A 27,532-nucleotide genomic window follows, 5' to 3' on the forward strand; every position below is an offset into this window, starting at 1 on the left:
ACTAGAAGAGAAGGGAGGAGGCGTTTGAGCGCCGTGGTGTTCGTCGCCGGAAGAAAACCATTGCTCTGTGATTCTTCTACCTCCGTCCCAGAGAGAGAGAGAGAGAGAGAGAGAGAGAGAGATCACGAGTCTAGGGCTCTGCTCCAACAGTTCGTCGGCCAGGGTAGGCAGCAGGACGCGGACGAGGAGACCACGGCGCGACACATGTGGCATGGCGAAGTTGAAGAGCCCATCATGGTTGTCGAGGAACGAATCAATCGTGAGGCAAGCACCGCCGGCCTGGGGACTGAAGAACCGCGTACTCAGAAGTTGAAGCGCGTCGCCAGGGGGAGGGATACCATTCTTGGTAGAAAACCCCAACGAGGACGAAGGGGCGGCGCGCCGTCTCGGGCCAGATGCCGAGGGGCCGGAGGAAGACCGGGTCCGTGAGGAGCTGGTGCCACCGCTTGCACGTCGCTGCGCAGCGGAGGAGGTCCTGGAATCACGGCAGATGCTCGAAAACGTCGCGGAGGATATGGTCCGCGAGTCCATCGCCGGCGGCGGCGCGTGCCTTTGGCCATCTTGGCTAGTCGGGCTTTTTTTAGGGTAACTAGGGATTTTATTGAAAGTTCACGAATACAAGCAATCTCTGGCAAAACCGCTAGCCACACATGGCGGCCTACCGCGAGAGACGCAGCTCCCTTAGCTAGCGAGTGGGCCTTAAAATTATTGACTCTACTCTTGAAACGGAAATCAACAGAAGAAAAATTATTGCTACTAGTTTGAATTTCTCTAATGATAGGAGCATAAGATGGAGAACCTGCAGATTTGATGTTTGAAATCACTTCAGCACAATCTAAGGCAACGACTAGATCCTGCAGATTCAAATCCCAGGCTAGGGCTAGTGCTTCGCTGCATGCTTGTGCCTCCAGACTTGCCGGATCGGTGAGGCCGTCAAAAACCATCGCCGAAGCACCCAAAAGTTTGCCAAATTTGTCACGGCATACGACTCTCGCCGCACCTTTGTCTCCTAACGTTGACAGGCCCCCATCACAGTTAAATTTTGCAGCCTCGCTCGGAGGCGGTAACCACACTTTTGCTGTCGGCCGGATCGCTCGTGCCTCATTTGCCCTGGCTAGTCGGGCTATGTTGGCTAAATCTGATCGGCCAGTTACAAGTCACACGACCCCCGGCCCCTTGCAATTCTTGATCCCTGATGGGCTGGGCCAAATATGTGATGCAAATAAAGGTGCAACAAAAAAAATGTATTTCCTCCATCCGGATTATTTATTTCTCGGATAAGTATTTTCAAACGGACCTGGAAGTAACGTGCGACGGTGTGAGCGTCCACCCTGCGTGCGGTATGAAGGTGACTTGCGTCGACGAAAAGGAAAGCACCGGCACATATACACGGAGACAAGGAAGAGGTGAAGAATAAACACACGACGTATGCTTCTCTTTTGCGTGGCAGAGGAACAGACCCTTGCCTGCGGCGCCACTCAAAGCGATCCAGCAGCTCGCCCGGCCCTATATATAACGAAACACACATGATCCATCGTAATGTATCGTTCACAGACGGGGAAACACCAAACTAAAGTGTCGCCATGGTGGACGCGCTGATCGGGCCGCTGGTGGGGAGGCTCCAGGGGCTGGCGCTGAGCCAGGCGCAGGCGCTGGTGGCGGTGAACAATGACATCCGGAGGCTCGGTGACAAGCTCATGTTTCTGCAGGCCTTCCTCCGCGAGGCCGACGCCAAGCACCATCTCTTCTCCGACGAGATCGCCAGGGTGTGGCTGAAGCAGACGCGCGACGCCGTCTTCGACGCCGAGGACGCGGTCGATCACTACTACGTCCAGGTCGACATGTCAAGGTGAATACTTCCTCCGTTTCCCACAAAAAAAAAGTATACAGTGTATCAGTTATACTGCATGTACATATATGATTTTCACTGTTCGGACGTACTCCCCTCTCAAAAATGCTACACCTACGTAACCTGCTACTAGTGTTAAAAACGTTTTTATATTTTGGGACAGAGGGAGTACTTATTACGTTTCTTTCCTTCCTATAAACTAATCAGGCCCCCTAAATTTCACGAGGTGGGCCTGAGCCTTTTTCTCTTCCAACCAAATCATGCCACTTCAGCTCGTACGTAAGTTTCGTAAGGATTTTTTACATACTAGTTAACAAAGCTCCTCCGCTCTTCATGTGTTCTGAAATATCCTTCTTTCTTGAAAAACAAGAAATACACTCGGCCTCTGCATCATTTAATGCACACATCCATTTATTAATAAATATTGAGTAGTAGCAATCTTCAACAAAAAGAAAAGGAAAACTACAAGTCCAAAAGACACAACCGGACAAAAAAGATAAAAGGCCTACATATATCCTAGTATTGGGTTCTCATCCAAACCGGCTATACGTATCCCGTGCTACCGCCTCCTCTCCCAATGGTTGCACCCACAGGCCCTCACGTCCACATGACGAAGTAATGATCACGTACGGATCCATCTAGGTGTTGGAATACGTAGTAGAAAACCAAGAATAATCGTCCTACGATCAAACTAAGAACACTATGAAGATGCACTAGCGGTTTAGATCGGTTTGCTGCCAACTTTGAGTTGCAGCAGAAGAAGAGTTGGTGTAGATCGTCGATGAAGTCCCTCGAACCGTACGATCCCTTGAACTGAAGACCGCAAGAACGGCCTCTCTACAGATTGCAAGTGTACATGCTTCACGATCCGGCAGCGCTTCGCCATCCGGAACTAACCGACGCCGGAGAATTAGAGGGAGAAGGAGAGGACCGCACAGGGCTTCTCTGTTATGAGGATTAGAGAGATCTAGGTCTAACTCGAATTAGATCAACTCCTTTTTTTTGAAAACCTCAAGTTTTATTCATTAGTAATAAGTAGTACATCCTTTGTGAGGATCATTACAATTTCATTTAAAGGCTCCTCAAACCAATCGAAAGTCAAAGAAAATCTAGCTAATCTAGCAAGCTCATGAGCTACTTTATTTGCTTCCCTATTATAGTGCTCAAATCTAGCAGTAACAAAATCACAAGCATAATGATAACAATCATCGAAGATTGCTGCCGCCGCACCCGTCGACTGTCCTTCGTCATTCATAGTTTCGATCACCTCCATATTATCCGAATTTATAACAAGGTGATTGCATCCCGCCCTTTGCGCCAGCTTTAGACCGAATTTGAGAGCTAAAGCTTCCGACATCAACACATCCGTGCAAAAATCTATTTTCTCATTCCCTCCAACAATAAACCTGCCTTTGTCGTCTCGAAGGATCGCTCCCATGGAACCCCTAAGAAGATCGTGATCAAAAGAAGCATCAACATTAAGTTTAACGAAACCTCTTGGAGGACAAGACCAGACCACCTTCTTCATCGATGCCTTGGGGGATGATGCATTGACAATTTTTTTGTCAGAGCAAGAATCCCCATTGAGATCTGAGTTACATTTTGAGTTTTCTCATTGTGTACCAACTTCCGCCTTTGCAACCATAGATACCATGCTGAAATAGCAATCATCTCACATACATTGTGGTAACCCAATATCCGCAAATCTTGATCTCGTAGGAGTAGTAAATACTCCATCACCGCCTCTCCCGCACGATCAAATTCACAAGCTTTATCAATTATATCATCCATCCCCAGCCTTTCCAGACCTCCTTTGCTTTACTACAGCGGAAGAGCATATGTTTTGTATCTTCTAAACCCTCCGAACAAGTGGGGCAGATGGGTGAAACCTTCATATGTCTGTTAGCTAGTGTAACCCGACATGGGATTGTACCATGTAGCATATGCCATAAGAATTTTTTTACTTTTGCCGGACAGACCAACTTCCATATCTTACTCCAAATGGGGTTAACTGTGGTTCGCCCATCCCATTAGAGTGTTTTAATTTGCTTCCATACCGGTGGTACCACTCCATAGAATAGGCTGATCGAACCGAGAAAATACCATTTTTGTATAGTTTCAGGCAATGAAATCTTGTATATCATGTTGCGGTAGGGGAACTGAAAGAACCTTTGTACATCAATTGGCCACATAGTTTGTCTAATCAGCTCTTCATCCCAAGTATTAGAAGCAGGATCAATGAGATCACCTACCTTAGTTAACATGTTACCTCCCTTAGGCGTTACAATTTTTCTAGTTGCATAGCTTGGAATCCAGGTATCTTCCCAAATATTAATGTTGTGTCCATTCCCCACTCGCCAAATATAGCTACGTTTTAGTGTATTTGTTGTGCCTACCATAATACTTTGCCATGCAAAGGAGGAGCCTTTCTTTAACTTCGCATTTAACAGATCACCATCGGGGTAATATTTTGCCGTAGGATAGAAGCTCACAAGGAATCAGGATTATCCAACAGACGCCATGCCTGTTGGGCGAGCAAAGCCAAGTTAAAACAGTGGATATCACAAAATCCTATTCCTCCTTGATTTTTAGGGACACACAATTTCCACCAGGACATCCAATGCATCCTCTTCCGATTCTCCTCGTCTCCCCACCAGAAATGTGCTATCGCGTCGATGGTTCCTTTATAATTTTTTTAGGAATTTTAAAGATCGACATTGCATAGGTGGGTATGGCTTGGATCACAGCCTTGAGCAGGATCTCCTTTCCCCCGGTAGACAATATTTTTTCCTTCCAGCCATTGATTCTCTTGACACTGCTCAATTAGAAATTGGAAACAGTCTGTTTTATCTATCCCCACATTTGCTGGCAGACCCGGATATTTATCACTGAGGGCCTCCGTCATTATATTCAGTGTAATACAAAGTTGTGCTCTAATCTCCACCTTCGTGTTGGGACTAAAGAAAATACTGGATTTTTCAACGCTAGCTAGTTGTCCCGATGCCTCGCAATATAGATCGAGCGCAACTTTCAGAGTTTCTTCACTTTGTTTGTTGGCTTTCATAAGAATTAATGAATTATCCACAAAAATAAGGTTTGTTATCGGTGGGGCATCTACATACTCTTACACCTGATATTTTTCCATTTTCCTACGCATGTGTCAGTAGGGCATCCAAGCCTTCAGTACACAACAAGAAAAAGTATGGTGACAACGGGTCTCCCTGTCTCAAGCCTCTTGTAGGCTTGAAACTCTCACTTTCCTCCGTATTGATCCTAACTCTGTATTCAACTATTTAGACGCATTGCATAATAAAGTTCACCCATTCTTGACAGAAGCCCAATCTCAACATAATTTCTTTCAGGAAAGGCCACTCTACTCTATCATAAGCTTTGTGCATATCAAGTTTTATAACACACAAACCTTCTCTCTTATTCTTGATTGTGTGAAAACATTCATAAGCTACTAGAATATTATCCATAATCAGTCTGCCAGGCACAAAGGCACTTTGAGTGGGACTGATCACCTCTGGCAGAAGGACCTTTAAACGAGAAGCCACCATCTTTGCAATTATTTTATATACCACATTACATAAGCTTATTGGCCTAAATTGGGCTACCTTTTCCGGTGAATTAACCTTTGGAATCATCACAATTGCATTATCGTTCCAATTGGCCGGGATGGTACATGTATTCATTGCTTGCAGGACCTCCTCTATCAGGTTATCACCTAGCATGGGCCAGAATCTTTTATAGAAGATAGCATGTAGACCATCTGGACCTGGGGCTTTTAGATCCCCAATATCGAATAACGCCTTGCGAACATCTTCGGCAGTGTAAGGGGCTAAAAGAGCATTGTTCATCTGAGTGGAAACTCTCCTACGAACAAGGGACAAAACCTTTTGGTTTGGTTGTTGAACTTCCTACGTGAAGAGTTTTGAAAAATAATCAGTTATATGATCCTTCAACTCCTTATCTTCCTTCCACACTCTCGAGTCATCTAGTAATATTTAAATATTATTCCTTTTCTTTCTGGCCATGGCTGCGTTATGGAAAAACAAGTGTTACGATCCTCGTGCATCAACCAATTCGCACGGCCTCTCTAAAGCCAGAAGATTTCCTCTTGGTCCAAGAGGTTCTCAATTACCACAATAATTTCCTTCTGAAGGCAGTGGGATTCAGTATTCATTGGACCACGCCTCAGTATCTCTAACTCTTTTTTCAGTTTATTAATTCTCCGCTTCAGGCCCTTAAGAATTTTGCGGTCCCACTTGTGTAAATCGGCATGCACGGCTCTCGTTCGGTTTGCAAGGGAAGGGCCAATGCCTGCTAGCTTTGCTTTTTCCCAAGATGCCTTAACGATTTCATTAACCGTCTCTTCCTTTAGCCATTTAGCTTCAAATTGTTTTACACACCTAGTTGGTCGTCTAAAAATGTTATCATCCAAATAGTCCATGTCTAGGACCAACGGACGATGGTCAGAGTGAACATGTTCTTCATTGATCACTGCCGCACGAGGGAATTTATGAGCCCACCCTACATTGCACACTATGCGGTCAAGACGCTCTCGAATATCACCTCTACATTGCATGAGGGAATTAGATCAACTCCTAGTTAGAACTAGAACTACAGAACTACAGGAGGCTTCAAAACTTGTCTGTGTCCCAAGGGCCAAAACCTCTAGTATATATAGGTTGAAGGGAGGGGAGGGGCGCCACAAGTGGGAGGAGGACTCCTCCCCTTGCGCCGGTCCTATGGGAGGAGGAATCTTCCCCCACTCCAATTCGGCCCCCTCTAGCTTGTCCAACAAGCTAGGAGGTGCCCCCTTATGTTATTGGGCCCTAGGGCCCAATAACTCTCCAACACTTGGCTTTTTTAAAATTATTTGTTTGGCTCGTTGATATTTAATTAATGATAAAAACCTCCTAATCAATATTAGGATATATTATTATTAATTTAACATCTCTAGAAACATTTTCCACCTATATATCAATTCCCGGTACTATCCGGTAAACTCTGAAACTCTTCCGGTAACCCCAAAACGCTTCCAGTTTCTCTTGAAACTATTTATAATATTCCCCAAAATATTTCATGAATATATCGTCATAACTCTTGCTCCCCTAACACTCAACCGATCATGATTCCCTTAAACTTGTGACCCTGTAGGTTCGGTAAAACATAGACATGAACATAACCCCTTTCGTTGAATGACCCATAGCGGAACCATGGACATCCCTATTGATCCCTATGAATACACTAATGACATTTGAGTGAACCTTTGGTTATCATGTGCTATTCTCTGTGCTTCGCGATACTTTAGAAAACCTGAGGTGAGATATATCGGTATCCTCTTGAGTCATTCTCATGCTCACTATACCGGTCTCCTCGTTACCGTTTTACTCTTCTTTCTCGTTGAAATGTTCCGGCATCCCTGTGTCCTAGGCATCTGTGTATGGCAAGACGATGATGGATGCTGTCACACCGAGTGGGCCCTAAGAATATCTCTCCATCGTAGGAGGAGGAATTAAATGCCACTCTTGAGCTATCTAGCCCTTTGTTAAACTCTTCGATGAACCTATATGTTGTCGTTATGATCGTCGTGTTATGGATGACGTTTGAGCAACTCTAAAGTTCATCGTACGGTAATAAATGACTAAGATATTCTCATGGTTTAAGAAACTAAAGCATACATTAACTCTCTATGTTATGTCAATTGACTTGTTACGATAGTATCTCAAAGTATGTCAAACAAGTTAGGTCAATTCAATATGATTGTTCTTCCAACGTCATATTCTCAAAGTTGTTTTCGGACTATCGTTACTCTTAACGATATCCCAAGATCCAGAAAACTTGATCACAAACCACACTTGAGCTATTCCTAGAGGCAAGACTAGGAATCATGTTTTACCGTTTATCATTCCACACGTGCATGTGAGTTGCACACCGAATCGCATATCCCAGGATCATAACAGTTATAGCATAGAATATAAACTTCTTAATTATAAACATGTAAATAAATAATATAATATATTGCCTCTAGGGCATATTTCCAACACCAGACGCTTTGTAGATAACCTGCATTTTTTTGGAATCTTTGTCAAGTCAAACACAAAATCATTCCAGCTGTTTCAAATAGCCCAAAGTAATGCACAATTTTTCACACGAATTTGCTCCGCGGTATTGGACTCTACCCCACCTAGCCAGTTACCAAAACAAATTTGATATGCTAGCCGGTAGAGAAACATTAAAAGACACATGAATAGTACGCCACACGAGCTTGGCGAGCGGGCATGCTAGAAACAGATGATGAATTGTTTCCTCTTGGTTACGAAAACAACATTGTTTACTACCTTGCCATCTACACTTAGCCAAACTATCCTTGATGAGAATCACATCATTAGGCACAAACCACATGAAATTATAAATCTTTAAGGGGAATTTGATTTCCCCTATGTGTGGGGATCGGATAACAGGTCCAACATTAATCAATTCCGTGTACATTGATTTAACAGAGAACACACCAGAAGAAGTTAATCTCCATCGAAAATAACCATGCTCGTTAGATAAGGTGACCTCCATCAACCTTTGAATTAAACTGAGCCACGCAACCCATCTTTCCCCAACCAAAGAGCTCGTCTGAACTTGGTGTTCAAGGGAACCGACCCCAATATTGTGCGCACATAAGAGTCCTTACATTGTACAATATTATGAGGCACTTAATATTGTATGGCTAGAGGTGTATCCCGAAACCAAGTATCCTCGCAAAATCTAGTGGTGCGCCCATCTCCAATAATAAACTTAGCCTATTAAAGAAAGTAGCCTTAGTCCTCATTAAGCCCTTCCAAAAGGGCAAAACATTTGGCTGAGCCGAGACTTGAGGAAAAGTCTTGGAGTGTAGATATTAGTTACGCAACAATTATATCAACACTTCATCTTCCTTAGAGGAAAAACGATATAGTCATTTAGCAAGTAGACATTTGTTTCTCATTTCCAGATTCTCTATGCGCAATCCTCCTTGGTATTTCAGCCTAAACAAAATATCCCACAATCCTAACCTATACTTTGTCTTACGCTCATCACTCTGAAAAAGGATGATCTATAAAAATCCAATCTTTTCCGGACCCCTATGGGTACTTCGAAGAAAGAAAGCATGAACATAGGTAGACTCATAAGCAACTGAGTTCACAAGGACCAGCCTACCTCCATAGGACCTAAGTTTGCCTTTCCAACAACTCGGCTTCATTTCAAACCTATCGTCAGTGCATTTCCACTCTTTGTTCATTAATTTATGGTGATGGATCAGTATGCCTAGATAACTAAATCTCACACCCGAACAACTATTTATAATTATTCCCTTCCTCCTTGGCGTGTCCAAATCAGAAAAACTCACTTTTTTGGAAATTAATTTCGAGTCATGATAGTTCCTCAAATAGACACAAGACCAACTTCATATTTATCACCTTGTCCATATCATGTTCCATATATAAAAATAATAGTATCACTAGCATATTGTAGGATCGAGACTCCCCAATCCACGAATATGTAGGATTGACCCTCCTACCTATTCATTCTCTTTGGCTCTACCAATTAGAACTGCTAGCATATCTGCCACAATATTAAGCGGAACCGAGGATAGCAAATCACCCTGACGCAATCCCTTCTGGAAGAAGTGACCCATGTCATCACTGACCTTAACCCCAATGCTACCTCCTCGTACAAAGGAGTGAGCACTTAACCATATCACAGGCCTTCTCAAAATTAACTTTGAAAATAACTCCGTCAAGTTTCTTCGTGTGAATTTTATGTAATGTTTCATGTAGAACCACAACACCCTCTAGTATGTGGCGTCCATGCATGAAAGCAACATGAGTCGGCTAAACCACAATATGCGCAACCACCATTGGACGATTCATACTCGCTTTGGTAAAAATCTAAAGCTAACTTGGGAATACAAATGGGTATGAAACTCTGAATTTGACATGGAGTATCTAATCTCAAGCACAAATGCACCCCTATGAACAGTAAATTCTAAACAAAAAAGTAGAAAAAATAAAAAGAATCTGGAAATTTTAGTGTATGAACATCAACAAAAGTTCTAACATCCTGCAAAAAATTTACTTTCAAAAGACATATGTGGGTCCTGTACAAAAATTCAAAATTTGGGACTCAAAAAGACATATTTTGGAGCACTCATTTTTTTGGCATACACCTCTATGGATGTATTTTTTCGTGGTGGAATTTTGCAGGATGTTAGAAAACTTGTTGATGTCCATAAAAAACAGACTTTTATTTATTTTTTTACTATTTTTTCGAATTTACTATTCATGCTGGTGCATTTGTGTTCGATATTAGAATTACACTTTCCGTTTGAATTATGCAATTCTAACGGCCTCTTCTTTCTTAGACACTCCATTATGAAAAATCTCCTCCCATGAAAACTTTAAAACAGAAACTTGGTATGGACCAACATACCTATGGTGGTTTTGATGCCATGAAATTTGGCCGCCTACATGGCACGTGCCATCTGTAGTGCATCAGGATCATGTTGCACTTGATCCCATTGACTCACACGGCTATCTACCGAACGTGGATCTGGGATCCCACCAAAAGCCAACACATCCACCTCCTACACAATGACTAGAGAAGCACCAATCTGCGACAAGATCGGTGATACCACTAGCTCTGACGCACCCACAGCACCCGTTGTAGTTGCTGGTGCACCAATAAGTCGACGCGCCCTGACGTCATTACTGATCCGGTCGTCGTCCTCACAGGAGTAGCCGAACCAGCTATCGGCCTAGCAGCATCAACCATCAGTGTAGTGGTTGGACGAGTAGCAGGCGCCGGTGAAGCAACCACAACAATTGGTGTAGCACAAGCCGGTACAACAGGAGCCAGTCTAGGAGTCTAACCTGGGGAGGATGAGAGAGAGGCCTTAGTCCTCGGCTCCTCCTACTCCCACATGAGTTGTTGGATTTTCCTGAAGAGGAAGGGTGATGTAGCACAACAGCAGAAATTATTTCCCTCAGTTAAGAACAAAATGTTTGGCGAACCAACAGGAGTCACTAATCTAACAATTTTGGAAGTACCTGCACACAAACAAATAAATTACTTGCACCCAACAAAGGTAAGGGGATTGTGAGTCCCCTAGTTCTTGCTAGCTACAAGATTAAAAGCAAACAGTGTGAGGGAAAAGCGGCAAGAAAGTAAAAAAGCAGTTGTACGAGTTTTTGTATTGATGGAAAATAGACCCCGCGGGCCATTGGTTCACTAGAGACATCTCTCTCGAAAGCATGTAGTGGCATGGTAGAAAAATTACTCTTGGAAAATTGACAAAATAGTGCAAATTATAACTACGATCATTCATGGCATAATCTCACATAGTATGTCCTTGATAAGTAGACCGCTAAACCAACTACATTTACTACTATTATTCCACCCCAGCATGCATCTCAAATTATTAAGTTCACAAGTAACAGAGTAATGCCATAAGCAAGATGACATAATGTAGATAGAAGAATGTGACGCCCCCGATTTGACCGTAGACTAATCATATACGCAATGTGTACGATCAAGATCAGGGACTCACGGGAAGATATCACAACACAACTCTAGACACAAATTAAAATAATATAAGCTTGAAATTACAAGCCAGGAGTCTCGCGGGCTCGAATACAAGCTCGATAGACAAGAGTCAACGGAAGCAATAATATCTGAGTACAGACATAAGTTAAACAAAGATGCCTTAGGAAGGCTAGCACAAACATCAAAGATCGAAGAGGCAAGGCCTCCTACCTGGGACCTCCTAACTACTCCTGGTCTTCAGCGGCCTCCATGTAGTAGTATCCGTCGACGGTGGCATCTGGCTCCAGGGATCCACCATATGGTTGCAACAACCGGAAAAAAAGAAAGAAGGGGAAAAGGAGGGTAGCAAAGCAACCGTGAGTACTCATCCAAAGTACTCGCAAGCATCAAATCTATACTAAGTATGCATTGGTATCAAAGGAAGGGTTGTATCTGTGGACTGAACTGCAGAATGCCAGAATAGAGAGGAAGGCCTAGTCTAGCAAAGACTAGCATCTTCAAGCAGCTCCAAGCATCTTGCAGCATGTAGAAGAGTAACAAATAGCATATTATAATTAGCAATCATGTTGTAGTTAACGCCCAGAGATCCTTCCTCGACTCCCTGCGAGAAGACAATCCCGGAGCCAACATATCCATCTCATATCTCAAGTAACCAGTTCTAGTTATAATAGATCAGGATACAAGTCTGAACGTCCATTACCGTATTCGAATAGATAACTTCCCTGCAGGGGTGCACCACGTTACCCAACATGCTCGATCACTCTCGACGGACACACTTTCCTGGGTCATGCCCAGCCTCGGAAGATCAACACATCGTAACCCTACCTAGGCTCAGCAGAGAGGTCCCCGCCGGTCTACATCCTAAGCACTCCGGGGTCTGGGCCCATCGCCCGTTGCACTCCGGGTCATTGCGTGCAGGGAGATACATGCCACCTCCACTGGGGCGCCAGCCAGGCCGTGCCGCAATGCTGAACTAGACGTCTGACAAAGCTTCGGCTGATACTGCAACGTCGAGGTCCATAACTATTCTCGCGTGGTGGTTAGTGCGTAAAGGCCAAAGGCCAACTCAGAACAAATACCCAAACCTGTTAGTGCATTGGGGGCTCGCGGAGACGAGTAGAGACTCATGATAATGTGACCCCGTCGCCCCGTCTCATGGTCTTACGGCAAGGGCCCAGAATGCCCGGCCGTGCCACATAGAAAACTCGCGGGTGCTCTACGGGCCCGCCCGACTTTCACATCAACTCGCGGGTACCCCTCAGGGCCGACCCGACTTCAACAATGGTCTCAAGCAAAGTCAAGGTAACCGTGTGTCCAAACATCAAGGGGAAAACCCGAGGAATCACCCTCGGTGGATTCCACTTGATGTAATCATCAAGGTGAACGTAAGAGGAACCACCCTCGAGGTTCACACTTGAGGGGTTGCCCGACAGAGTCGTATCGGGAGTGGTGAAGGAGGAACCACCCTCGATGACCACGACCGAATAGCTACACTACAGATATCTCATCAGGAGTGATGTGCGAGGTATCACCCTCGACACTCGATGGTAATTCTGCAGAGTCGAGCAACAAAAGGGGCGTGATGTGATGTGAGGTGTCGGGTCTGGTCGTCGATCAAGTTGATCGAGTCGTCGATGATGAAGCATGGGCAACAAGGACAAGGAGGGGGTCACTGATGGATCACTAACCAACCTATACTAAGCAGTTTAGGATAAGCAGGTAGGTAACAATAGCAGGTACAAAAGCAGGCTATGCATCAGAATAGGTGCAATCAATTACAGTAGCAAAATCTAATGCAAGCATGAGAGAATGGAATGGGCGATATCACGATGATCAAAGGGGGGCTTGCCTGGAAGCTCCGCTGAAAGGGAAGAAGTGTCGTCGTCGACGTAGTCGATCACAGGGGCATCAACATCCGTCTCGGGGTCTATCGGAGAGAAGAGGGGGAAGAAACAGTAAATACAGAGCAAACAGATGCATGACAGGCAATAAGCAGCGCTAGGAGTGTTCTAACGCAGTGCTACGCGATACAATGAAGGGAGAAAACATCCAGGAATGTTTTCCCGAAGTTTGGCATTTTCAGACAGATGAAACGGAGGGGGACCGTTGTATGTTCGCTATGCTAGGAGTGCGTGACACACAAACGAACTGCGTAATCGGATTCGTCTCGTCGTTCTGAGCAACTTTCATGTATAAAGTATTTTCATCCGAGTTACAGATTATTTTAAATGAATTTTTAAGTTTAAATGATTTTCTAAAATTACAGGATTTAAATTAAATCGAAAATGGGTTTACTATGTCAGCGTGACATCAACATGGCATCATCAACGCATAAGCGGTCAACTGACCAGCTGACCAGTCAACAGGGTCCACACGGGGCCCACTGGAAGTGACTGGGCGTTGCCCAGTCAGCCATTGACTGGGTCAACAAGTCAGGGGGCACGTGGGGGCCACCAGTCAGTGACCTAGCGGGTGGCCCCGAGGCGGCCACGTCGGCGCGGCCGGCGGTGAAGCTCCAGCGATGCAGATCGCGGCGGCGGGGCTCGGGACTTCACCGGAATCGCGCCACAGGGGGCCGTTTCGAGCGCGGTCGAGCTTGTTCGGAAGCGGGAGGAGCGGCGCGTCCAGCGGTGGCCTCAGCTCGGGCTGAGGCAGGCTGCAACGACGGTGGCGTTGAGTAGAGGTAGCGGCGGCGCTCGGGCCTCGATCGAGAGCGAGGCGGGGCGATTAAGGGGACTATACGTGGGCACGGGGCGGTGCCGCGGGCGCTCTGGCGCGCGCCCAAAGCAGTCGCGGGCGCCCTAGAGTTAGCACGACGCACAGGTGGCAGCCATGGCGGGCGGCGGAGCTCGGTAACGTGGCGGGACGGCCCCGTGCGTAGAAAACGAGGGGGTAGGAGGAGGGGGAGCACGTGGTGCTCACCGCCATTGCTGGGAAGGCCCGAGGGAGAGTCGAGGTGGCCGGAGTCGTTGGCGAGCTCGCGGTGGCCGGAGCGGAGAAAGAAGGGTCGGCCCGGCGATGAAGGGGCTCCCAGCTCCTGCACATGGGCGTGGACGACGAAGCGGACGGCGGCGGTCCTCTTGGGCCCGTCAGCGTGGAGAGGGGTGGCCGGTGGCCACGTCGACGGTGGGGCGCGGCGGTGGGCGTGCACTCGGCTGACGAGTAGAGGAGGAAGGCGAGGAGGAGCGGGCAAGCGAGCGAGGTGGAGGGGGGAAGTGGACGAGGGGAGTGGGAGGGGAGCCCGAGGCGTGGGGTTGTCGCCCTTATCCCCTCCCGGCGCTGCCGGCGAGAGGGTGCGGCGGCGACCGCGTGCGCGATCGGGTGCGCCCGAGGAACAAGGGGGTCTGGTGCGGGGGAGCTGGGCTGGCTGCTGGGCCGACCTGGTGGGTCGGGTGGCCAAGCGGCCCAGGGTGAGGGGGGTTCTTTTCCCTTTTTTTGGTTTTCTTTTCTTTCAAAAACTTTATTGTTTTATTTAACTTTAGAGCATTTAATCATTTTGTAAAAAGATGATTTCTCCACTAATATTATCAAATGATTATTTGCAACAACTTGAACATTTGAATTTGCATGTTTGATAAATTTGAATCTTGACTTTAATTTGGATTTGAAATTTGAAAGATGTTTGAAAGCCAGTGAGGATTAGCAACAGTAAGAGCGATGACATGGCATCATTAACATGAGATTACTGTAGCATAATTATCCTTAGTGCCAACAATATAAATACGTGTCTTGTCCCTTTCTATCACTGGGATATAGAAATCGCCGCTAGATTGAACCCACTACAAAGCACATCTCCCACTGAAGATAAATCAATCAAACTTGGCCAAAGTAGATGGATAGAAATACAAAGCTATAAAACTACGGAGCAAAGAAATTTCAAAAGATTCATATAAATTCAATGAACAATCTAATCATAAATCCATAATTAGTGGCGCACCTATTTTTGCCATTAATGGCACACTAGTCAAACTTCCCGAAAGGTCACCCATCCTCACACTACTCCAGCCCAAGCACGCTTAACTTCGCAGTTCTATCCAACCCCAGGACCAGCTCACTTCACAGGCACTTGTTGATATATCTATCATATCAATCCTATTAAACCTTGTTGATGTCTATGACTTTGTTCATGTTCATGAGTGTGATGAAATTTTGGAAAAATATTTCAAACTCCCCGATCATATTATGTATCATATTTTGAAAAAAAATGCCAAAATTTTTTTGAAACCAATTTTTTTTCTGTTACTAGTGGCGCACCTAGCAAATGGTGCGCCACTAGTAAGTTTGAATTTTTTTTCATTTTTTTCCCTCTAGATCTTAAAAGCCCCGTATCTTTTATTCTGTTAGGTTTTTGGGGATTTTGAAGATGTTGAACAGGGTTCCCCCGGCTCAATTCGGATGTAACTTTTCGAGTAGATGATTTTTCATATAAAAAACTTTTTAATCCGAGTTCGTATGCAAAAGTTATGCCCATTTTACTAAATTCCAGAGAAATTTTGCAAATAAAGTCAAAATTCATATTTGTAAATTTTCCCAACAACTAGACCACATATCACATGGGAAACTTATTTTCTTTTATTTTTTTGACATTTCTATCATATTTTTTTAAACTGAAAAGGCGGTCCACCGGGGGGGGGGGGGTGCATTTAGCACCAGGGTTACTAATGGCGCACCTGGTGTGTGGTGTGCCATTAGTAGTTTTGAAAAAAAAATTGTTAGTAGTGGCGCACCATGGGATAGTGCGCCATTACTAGTTAAAACTGGTGCGCCATTACTAACAATTTTTTTATTTTTCTTTTCAAAACTACTAATGGCGCACGGTGGGTGTGGTGCGCCATTACTATGTCAACTAGTAATGGCGCACTATCCCATGGTGCGCCACTGCTAACAATTTTTTTTTTCAAAACTACTAATGGTGCACCACACACCAGGTGCGCCATTAGTAATATGTCAATAATGGCGCACTTGTATCTGGTGCGCCACTGCTATATAGCAGTGGCGCACCACATACATGGTGCGCCATTAATGTCCATATCAGCTATAGCCCTTTTCCTAGTAGTGCATAATTCGTCGGATCCCAACAAACACTCCACAAGAATTAGATCGGATGGATCTCCGAAGAGATCATTGTATTGAGATCAAGAGAGAGAGAGAAAGAGAAAGAGAGAGAGAGAGAGATCTACCTACTACAATGGACCCGTAGGTCCTGAAAGAAGTACTCACGCATCATCATTGAGGTAGTAAGGCTGATGAAGATGGTCTCCCCAATGATTCCCCCTTCGGCTGAGTGCCAGAATAGGGCTCTAGATGGGATTGCAACGGAACAGAGGCTTGCGGCGGCAATAAAATTATTTCGGGTCTCGCTCCAAGGGTTTTGGATATGTGAATTTATAGGCCAGAGATCAGGGTAATGGAGCATCAAGGGGCCCACAAGCCACCCCATCATGCTCTACCCCGCAGGGCGTGCCCCCTGGCTTGTGTCCCCCTCGTAGGTCTTCTGGTCTCTCCCCGACGGTTCTAGGATCTCTTATGTTCCACAAAAACCGTCAAAAAGTTTTGTCGTGTGTGGACCTTCGTAGGTATCAATTTTCTATAAAACTAAAACAAGCAGAAAACAACAACTCTATGCACTAGATTAATATGTTAGTCTAGAAAAATAATGTAAAATGATATAAAATGATGGACAAAGCATGTAAGAATGATAATATAATAGCATTTAATAATCAAAGATTATAGATACGTTGGAGACGTATCAACTCTAACCCCACCACGCCAGGTCGACCAACTACGTTCAACGCCTGGACCTCAGGAATGTGTCCCAGCCACGCCACCAGAGAGGCCGCTTGCCTTGATAATGGTGCCACCCAATCGCACCACCAAAGTAACCGATGAATCTGGAAGGAAGTGGTGGAGCCTCTTACTCAGCCAGATTCGTCGTCTCCATAGAGGGTCCATACATGGATCGCAATAAAAACTCCGTAGTCTGACCACAAACCCGATGACCATGGACAATAATATTTTTGTGGAGATACATGTGAGATAACAATAGACGCAAAACTCCAAAATAAAACCTTCAAGAAAGCATCATTACTCACACATCAACATTGGATGCTCCAGCCAAAGGCAAACCTTAGGCAGTCATGTCAAATCCGAACTTCGAGACAAAATAGTCTGGACTTACACATAGTATTTACAGAAGTAACGACACCCTCCCTCACTAATCTCTTCCTCCCTGAATTCAAGGTGGACCGGCTTCCCTTCTAATTCCCAATCAACACAACTCATGTCAGACCATCTATAATCATCCGTAAAATCCACCCTTCAAGATAACACTTTGAACAAGGAAACAAATGCATACATCAAGCTGCCTCATCTTTCCAAAAAAGATAAATCATGAGTTTTCAATGGAAGACAATACAATCTAGATGTCAACAACCAATGTTACCATCCCATCTATGCTAATATGATCACACTGAAGTTGCTGACCTAAGAAGATTTTGTCAGAAGAGAATACACCATCCCATCTTTTCTGGTTGTTGCCACACAACCATCTGGTCGAGGATAGTCATGTGTGAAATAGAAGGACCTAGTAGCCTATACCACCAAATGTGCTCAGATGCCATGAATTGCTTGGCTCCAGATCTGGCTAGCAGCCGTAGGCGATTCCCACTGGACTGCATATCCGCAGCTCCACCCGTAGTCGACACCATGGCCGCACCATCACGTCACTGGTCGCCCGGAGATTAGCTGTCGTGATGGTCAGCACCATGCCGCGCATGCCCACGCCTATCAGCATCGTGGCTAGCTCAACGCCCACATGCCTGTTAGATGCCACACCTGAATTCTTGCCTCCCCGCAGCCAAGCAATCACGTGCTACTCCGCCCCTTGAGATCAAAAAAGGCCTTGTTGTTGTCGGCGACGCGGACTTAGCCCTGCGGGGATGAGTATAGGAGGGGTGATGAGTATGGGGGCAACATGATGGGGTGGTAGAGGTTGGTGGTTAGGATTTGGCGGCAAGGATATGGGAGGTGGGATATGTGGGTACAGGGGGAAAGTTATCGCTTACTACCATACAGGTGAACCTTCTATCTCATCATCCATTTTTGCATCAAAGTTCATGTGTACAAGTTTCTACTTTTTGTTTCTCCCAAATGAAAAAATATTTGAACACAAAACTTCGCAGATCAACATCACACAAGGACTGCACCATGTGCCAATTTTTTTTTTTGGATTTTTTGGCTCTGCAAAGTATTTTAAATGATGCAATTTATTCGAAATTTGTAATTTGACAATTTTATGTTTCATCAAAAAAATTATGCATAGAGTGGCACTTGTAGATAGGTTTAGATGCATAGTACTATTGTTCAGTGTATACTATGAAACGGCATGCACGAGAGGGGCCGATGCCATTGGAGACCTGGAGTATGCTTGTGGGTAAGGAGTACACTGTACACGAGTATCGATTAGATAGCACATTGGCAAACTTGATCACACGGAACGTGGAACATGAGATAGTAATCTAGTGCAGGCTGCACAAGGTGTGTGTGTGCCTTCTCCTTGGCAGCTTTCCTCAATGTGTATTGTACTATTGTACTACTCCCTCTGTCCCATAATATAAGAGCGTTTTTGACACTAGACTAGTGTAAAAAACGCTCTTATATTATGGGACGGAGGGAGTACATATTAGCAGTGAGGGTACACATCGGTGTGTATGCTATGTGTCGCCCATTGACACCACCTCCGGAGACCACAGAGAGCATCAAGAAAATGGGAGAGAAAGCTAAGGGAGCAAGAGTGACCGAGAGAGAAATGGAAGCGTGGTGGGGGTGCGGGCCTAATATACTATGGATTGTCACTTGCATCTTATTTCTAGGGTTTAATAGCACACTGCTAATCTCCATTATTGCATAATGAAACAGGAGAACACTTGCATGAATCATGACCGGTGGCTATGGGGTGCTACTGTAGATGCGTGAAGCTTTAGATTTGCGCTTTTAGTTTAGTTTCACCATGTAGATTTTTACAATGTTAGGATTACAATTAATATTTTGGTAGTGCTTATACAGTCTCGAGGCTGTAAACGTAAAGTAATCATCTAATTTGCACATATTATCTAATCCAATATTTTGGCTGCAAATTGTTTGTGTAAAGGTTTCCATGGTGGGCTCGTCCAAGTATGAGATATGTTGCAACCTTTACAACACAAGTAAGCATGCGACACAAGCTGTCTACAAAAGTAAAGGATATCAACTCAAGGCTCGAGGACATCATTGAAAACAAAGACAGATACAAAATGGAGCTCAATAACACGAAGTCAGAATTAACATGGAAAGCTTCTACATCAATATCTTATGCCCATAGAAATATGTAAGTGCAATAATTTAGTTATACTTGCTACGGCTAGTTTGCTAGTGGTTAGTGTGGTGATTATAACATCTGCCCATTAGGTTTGAAAATTTAGTATTGATTATCATTTATCATGTACTACCTTCGTACCAAAATACAAGACGTTTTTGTAGGCATCTTATATTTTGATACAGAGGTAATATATCTCATCATTATGGTATTCTCTCAATGGTTGTGTGTGTGTGTATGTGTGCGTGCGTTAAATTAGATGCTTAAAAGTAAACCTTCCATTTTGTAATGTATTGTGTATCAGTTTTCTCAAAATTTAATCTTCTTGACAATGTTTATAGAGAAAATTAACTATATCTACAATACCGAATACATTTCATATGAAAATATATGTCCTAATGAATCTAATTGTATTGGTTTGGTAATATAGAAGGTGATAAATTTTCTATAAACTTGGTAATAGTTTACGAATTTTGACTTTCGAAATGGAGGGAGCATATGTTTAACCACGTATGCATATTTGTCTGTCTATATGTCTATCTTTCTGTATTATATAAGTATATGTTTGACTATGTATGCATATTTGTCTATCTATATGTCTATCTTTCTATATTATATAAGTATGAAATATTATGAAAAATTATGACACTAATAAATGAAGACAAAAATCCAAAACATTAATTTAGTAGGACCGAGTTATACAAGATCAATTAAGAAGAGTAGTCATGTTAGAGATGATAAGTAGATTTGGTTCCATGATTGTAGCTTGTTCAAAGAAAGAGCACAAGTACTTAAATCTTCACCTATCAAAGAAGAAGAAACATACGGAGGAATCAAGTAAATGACATTGGATTACGATGGCTTTAAAGGATAAAAGGATTACTAACTGAATACGAAAAAATAAAATTTGATTCCGTGTATAATTTTTCATGTAGAAAAGTCCAGTTATGTTTCGATGCAAGTGTAACAAGATTAGTGTAGATTATTTAACACCCGGTGACTATGTCACCCCTCTGGATGGCAGTGCCACCACATGTTATATCCGTTCAATGCATGCCCCGTGATCCATGCAAACACTATGCTATCATAATTCCTCCATCGGTATTCAGTTAACGAAGGATGCTGATGATCACTCTAATACGGTTCCAGTAGAATATGTGTCAGACTAGGGGTATCAAAATGTAAGGTCATGAATACTTAACCAAAAAGATTCCCTAATAATATAAAAAAGTATAACTTACTAACTTTCTATAATAGTACAAAAGAATTGGTTGGTGATTAAGACTTACATTCCTAAAAAAAGTTCCACATGGACTCAAAAAAGATCCATGCGTATAGATAGTATCAACATTTAACATGTTAATACTTTGTGCTAAGAACTCATCCCAGTGCAATTAGACAAATAGAAGACTAATCAATGACATGCCTAAAAGATGTTACACGGATCTAAAAGCGAGATCAGACGGAAGCAAGAGGGGTGGCAATGCGCACGGGTAGCAAAGACACACACACACACAGTATATAGGACAAATGTTTCCTACAAGCAGTGGTAGTTACCACCACTTGCGTTTTGTATGTTGTATGTAGTATCTGTCGAAACCGAGAGTATGTACGGATGGTATGTAGTATATAACAATGATTAAGTAGTATATATACTAATTTTTAGGTAGTTTGTACCATGTTTTGAATATGCTTTTTTACGTACAAATATATACGTATTTCACAAATATAACAAAAACTATGAGTTCATATGCAATTTTTTCATGAAACTTGCTTTGATATATCTTAGATATAGTATATGAACATATTTAAAATAATAAAATAGTATATATAGTACCACATGATAGTATATGAGACATATGGGGTAACTACCACTGGGTGGTAGGATGGATTTTCCCTATATATATATATATAAATATAACAACCATAAATTTAAAGTCAAACAAGCATAAAAATGCGTGGCTTGCAATATAACTTATTCTACACCCATGTGTGACTATTTCCTTTATATGGAGTATGAACTCTCACCACAAATTTTACTACTTAAGTATTGTTGTCATACTCTCCTATCACCCTAGACATATGACATTTATGACTATAAGATGGTCCAAAATGATTCTCTCAAAATAATCATTGCCACACACCCCTTTTTCTAGATACCCTTTTTACACGGTGTCGTTATGTGATGTATATCTACCATGTAACTACCACTATACGATGACCATATCGATATAGAATGCCTAAGGATATTTCTTGATGCCAAATAATGGCGTTGGGTTTACTAAAAAAGACTCTGTAAGGTTGATCCAAATAGATATCTAGACTCTACAAGGATAAGGGAAGGTGTGCCTACGGCTATGGAAAGAGGAGACATGCTCTAGGGGAGTTCGTGCCTGCCGCGATCGATGACCCTTTAACCTCATATAAGGAGATCAATAAACCTTGCAAAGGACAACGAGTTTTGCATCCTCTGGGGAAGATCTCACATCAAGTGACATCATCAGGCTTTAGCATCCAAGTTATCCTCTGCCCTAGCTTCATAACCCTAGATCTAGATAGGTTGGATGGGAAATCACCTCTTGACTCCTAGCTAGTATATTCATGCCTCATCAAGAACCCCCATTTGATATGTCTAGAATATAGCTGCTCCTCATGGAGGCTCAACATGTATACATTGTGTCCTGGGTCTTCATCGACCTATTCCAAACACGATGCCTCACACACCCAGTCACACACACAAGGGTATATGTAAGATTATGATCATTCGATCATCAATAGCAATCATTGACCATGTATAGACGATTAATGTACTGCTTACTAGTGGTCATGTAAGAGAGTAGAGGAAAGGATGGTGCCCTATGGGATCTTGATGTTAATGATGGTGACACGATGGTTTTACCAAGTCATTCCCCCGTATGGGTAACAAGCCTAAGTACTGCCTACTGAGGTTTTATGACCAGTGAGAGGACTATAATATTCTAGGTCTATTCTAGGCGCTCCCGCGAGTGCTCGGGGGGGGGGGGGGGGGGAGGGAGAGGAAACCCTAGCCATCTGATCATGTCTCCCACTTCTCCCCTCCTCCCCTCATCGCTGCCTTGGCACTGGCGGGCAATGCACGACCAAGATTGTCACCGGTAGGGTCTACCCTCTTCCTTCACTCAGTGTGGATTTGCGCGGGCAGAGGCCATCGGGTCACGGCATGGTGTTGAGCACGGGGCAGGGCGGCGCGGCCATAGGAGCTGGCGGCATAGTTGCAGCCTTCTCATGGCAACATGGAGGGCAGTCGGCAATGATAGTGTGCATCGTGGAAGATCGGGCGGTTGTGATACCCTCCTCCCTTGTTCTCCAGCGTCTCTCCTACTCGACCTCCACGCGGATCCAGGTGGTTGAATGCAAGATTCGTCCATCTCGATGGCCGGTGGCGCGAGTTGTGTTCGCAACAGGCTACTTCTCCATGGGAGGTTGTGGCATCTCGATCAAGTGGCATGTTGCGGTTTCGATCCCTTGCATTGTGGGGATCATATCCCTATGAGGTAGTGGAAGTGATCAGGGGAGCGGTCATCTCCTCTTCCTTGCCTAGCGGTTGGAGTGGCATCGGAATGGCCACCCTTGCTTGGGTTGCAGGGTGGAGGTAGATGGGGAAGGGTGCTACCGACTTGATCTAGTCTCCTTGGCCGATTTGTTTTCGTTGGTCGCTGCTGCATATGGTGGTGGCGCCGACGTGGTGTGTGCCTTTGTCCATGGTGTGCCGTGTCGATTCAAATGTCACCTCCGAGGTGACCCTAATGAGGACCAATATTCCGGAACCACTTGTACAACCCCCTGCCCTCATCCATATACATCCAGTCGGTTTGAAAACCATATTACACACACATTTTCTAAGATGTAGTGATTAGTGAAGTCGTTGACTTATCATCGTCTGTTATTCAAATGCTAGCATGTGATACATTTATTACAGATGGTTTTTATAGTGAAACCATTTTTGATACATCATTTTTTGTTTTCCTATGTAACCACCCAAAGCTTGTGTAGGCTAGTGTGAAATAGAGCTTTGTCCTCATCATAGCAGAGTGCCATTATGCATTGACAAAACATAGACAACAACCCATAAGGAAACACATTATAATTCAAGCATACAACACACATACAATTATGTAATAATATTTAATTGAAGGCATGACCTTCTCATATCTATTTTTTCTACTTGAAAATTCTCAAGACATATCTTTCAAGCTAGATCTTGGGCAAATCCAAACATCCACAAACCATGTGGAGAACTGATACATATATGGTCCTTTACCTTAAGATGGAACCAATGATATCATATCTTCAACAGTTGTCCCACGAATTATATTGAATGAAGATTAATATGGTTCATCATATGTGTAGTAACACGTCCCAAATTTGGCGATTATGCTGCAAATTCACTTTGATGATTATGCTGCAATCTTGCCCCAAATTTTTCTGCAATACTATTTTGATTTCATGTGATCAAATATTGGAGATGTTGCGAACATATGATGATTTTGTTATATTGTTGATAAAGTTGAAAGAAAATATTGGCACTTTTTAACTCAATCCAAATATCGATAAATTCGTATTGATAAATTTTTTGACCTTTCCTTTGGATTATTACCATAGGTAGTGTTCGAGATCCAAGTGGCAGTATGAGGACCTTGAAAAAAATGTTGCAATCATTTAAGAAATAGTTATTTAATAAGCACATGATCGAGAGAAAATCTGAAATTTCACAAATGCTCATTATAAGTACATAAATTAAATATTTAATAATTATTCGAATCATGGTTTTTCCCTACACAACATGAATTACGAGTAGGTTATTGGAAGGGAAGTTAGCTAGATTCAACCTTCAATACTAAAAGTCCGTAGAAATGATTTATATTGCACTACAATAATATTAGATGTAAAATGATCCATTAAATTTTACTTACTAACTACTACACATTACTAACAAGTGACAATGGTTGAATTGAAGGGATGATTTACTGCCACCACATGTGCCAATACACGAAGATTGCCAAAAGAAACTGGAGAAAGTTCTTCTTACTCCCACTGAACATGAGAAACTGCAGAGTGAAGATCACCATCCGGTTGTGATCTCAGTGTTTGGAAAAAGTGGCATTGGCAAGACAACTCTCGTGAGAGAAGTATATGATAAAATAGCAAAGAAGAAAATTTTCCCTGTTCATGCTATGGTGAGTTTTGTACCTTATATGACGGCTACCAATATCGTGCTGCAAATCATTCAAAAGCTGGCAAAAGATGATGATAATTACACTAGAAGTGATGTCGACAGAATATTTGAAGATCAAATAAGAGGAAAAAAATACTTGCTAGTGGTAGATGGTGAAGTTAGCAGCACTGACTGGAAGAACATTCTACCTAACCTCAAAGTCGGTGCTAAAGGTAGTAGAATAGTGCATATCACACAGTATAAACCAGAAGATCCATCTGTCAGCTATCATCATGAAATCATTAAGTTAGAATGTCTTGGACAGAAGAAGGCTATAGAACTATTCCATAAGAGGCTACTCCATATTGATGTACATGATGAAAATTTGCATGAGCACCACCAAGTAATGCATAAAATCACCGAAGGGTTGCCACTTGGTATTGTTCTTTTATCAGGTCTTGTACAAACAAAGGAATCCCAAAGTGAGTGGAACAATGTATTTGACTATCTTAAGTCCAACCAATCAAAGCAACTACACAACATAATATCTATGTGCTTTGATGATCTACCACCTGAGCTGAAGTGTTGCTTCCTCTACTTTGCTGCATTACCGACCAACATCAAGATTGAGTCCCATATATTGGTGTGCATGTGGATGGCAGAGGGATTCCTAAGACCAAGTGTTGGGAAGACAATGGAGAAGCTGGGATACATCTACTTGAATGAGTTGATTGCAAGAAATCTAGTTAAGCCTGTGCATATGGATGAGGAAGATACATCTAGTGCCGGGAAAATCTTCGTCACCATCCAGAACAAAGTCCATGAATTTTTGCAGTTTCAAGCACAGGAGGCAAGTTTTGTGGAAGTCCACAGCGGTGATGACATCCCCACATTAACAAGTGCTCGTCGCCTCTCTCTGCAGAATTCCGTAGATAAACATGTCTCTCTTCAGAATTCCACAGATAAATATTCTGTCCTAGCTAGTTATTTACCGAAGCTACGATCCATATTCTCACATTTTGAACAAGATCCCAAAGATTCCAAAGAAGATAAAACTTATTTATGTTGCTCGCCTCAAATTAGGAAAATCTCTAAGTGGAAGAGGAACAAATACATCAAATCAGATATACAAGGATTATTGGATAGATCTGAGTTCCTTCGTGTCATCAATCTACAAGGCATTGATATTGGTAAGAGGTTGCCAGATGAAATAGGCAATGTTGTGCATTTGCAGTACCTTGGAATTACATCTTGTTCATTAGAGGAAATCTCGCGATCGATTGGAAGGCTCACTAGTCTTCAAACACTAGATGTGAGGGGAACTAAAGTTCGGGAGCTCCCATTGTCCTTTTGGATGATTAAAGCACTAAGGCATGTTTTTGGTAGTTTCCTGAAATTTCCTAAGAAAATTGGTAGGTTGAACCACCTACAGACACTTGACTCCATACAACTTGATACATTGGAGCATCATTTGGTTGGGACATTAGGTGAGATGATCCATCTTGAGTACTTAAGGGTTGGGTATTCTCCAGAAGTGAATGTGGCGTCTCTTTCAAATGCTCTAAACAAGCTTGAGAACCTTAAGACTCTTATCATAAAAGGTGAAAAAATTCCATCAAGTGTGTTCACTAGCTACACTCATCGTCGCCTCAAGTTCATAGTACTAGAAGGAAAGCTGGATTTGCCATCTAAGTTGAATGGTGTATTTTTCCTTCCTAATCTCATTGCTCTTTCACTGGTGAGAACAAGTATATCTCAAGAATTCATTGACAAGTTGGCTGAGCTACCCTTTCTTGCCATCCTTTGCTTGTATTCCAACTCTTGCAAGGATGACCATCTTGTCTTCTCTCCTGGTGGATTTTGTTGCCTGGAGAAGCTCATGATTGATGTGGAAGAACTAAAGAGAGTTGAGGCAAACCATGCGCTTCCAAAACTCAGGGAGTTGGATATTCACTCCCACTACGGTGAATATTATTGTCTCTTTACTAAGGAAAACGCCAATCACAAGAAGAATATTATGGTTGATCTGAATAAGAAAATTGTTGAAAGGAAAACTTCGATCGTCAGAAGACTATTTGGTTGATCTTCTAAAAAAGGGAAGTGTTGACATTTGATGAACAACTCAAAATGACACTCATGATCTAAAATGGTATGCTTTTACCAAGTTATTATTTGTGTGACTAGTGGACTCGTTGTATGATTGTGTGTGTGTGTGTGTGTTGATATTGCAAACTATGTATTACACTAAAGGTTTCGTGTATTTACCTCACTCAAGCAGTAAGTCTGAACTAATTGTAATATTTGTTTGTGGGAACTATTGTCAGTGTTGTTATTTATATGAAGTAATGCATAATATAATGTTGCACAAAAATATGATTACCTTGTTCCTTAAACTCACAAAGATACCCTTTTAGACTTTAGTATTGATGAATTCAAGGTGAAACATGGAGAATATATGTGATTGATAATTGGTTGTGTTGTTCTTGGTTTGAATATCAACATGAGCCCTAGCAAACCTGTTTCTAAATGTCTCAAGAAATACTATGTTATGAGT

The 27,532-nt window shown here is 43.0% G+C and overlaps 1 protein-coding gene across 1 annotated transcript; it reads left to right on the plus strand.

The window, feature by feature from the left end:
* Nucleotides 1–1,440: 1,440 nt before the first annotated feature.
* LOC123050077 (putative disease resistance RPP13-like protein 2) lies at nt 1,441–27,247 on the plus strand. The gene is made up of 3 exons (XM_044472923.1): nt 1,441–1,849; nt 19,581–19,796; nt 24,781–27,247. The coding sequence occupies exons 1-3, from the start codon at nt 1,584–1,586 to the stop codon at nt 27,059–27,061; spliced, it is 2,763 nt and encodes a 920-aa protein (XP_044328858.1). The 5' UTR covers nt 1,441–1,583; the 3' UTR covers nt 27,062–27,247.
* Nucleotides 27,248–27,532: the final 285 nt, after the last annotated feature.

Source organism: Triticum aestivum, chromosome 2D (genome assembly GCF_018294505.1).
Source record: "Triticum aestivum cultivar Chinese Spring chromosome 2D, IWGSC CS RefSeq v2.1, whole genome shotgun sequence".
In the NCBI taxonomy this organism is placed as follows: Eukaryota; Viridiplantae; Streptophyta; class Magnoliopsida; order Poales; family Poaceae; genus Triticum; species Triticum aestivum.

Coding starts and splice junctions, on each gene's coding strand:
- LOC123050077 (XM_044472923.1), top strand. CDS start 1,584: ATGGTGGACGCGCTGATCGGGCCGCTGGTGGGGAGGCTCCAGGGGCTG. Junction 1,850..19,580: donor GTCCAGGTCGACATGTCAAG/GTGAATACTTCC, acceptor GTTTGTGTAAAG/GTTTCCATGGTGGGCTCGTC. Junction 19,797..24,780: donor TCTTATGCCCATAGAAATAT/GTAAGTGCAATA, acceptor GTTGAATTGAAG/GGATGATTTACTGCCACCAC.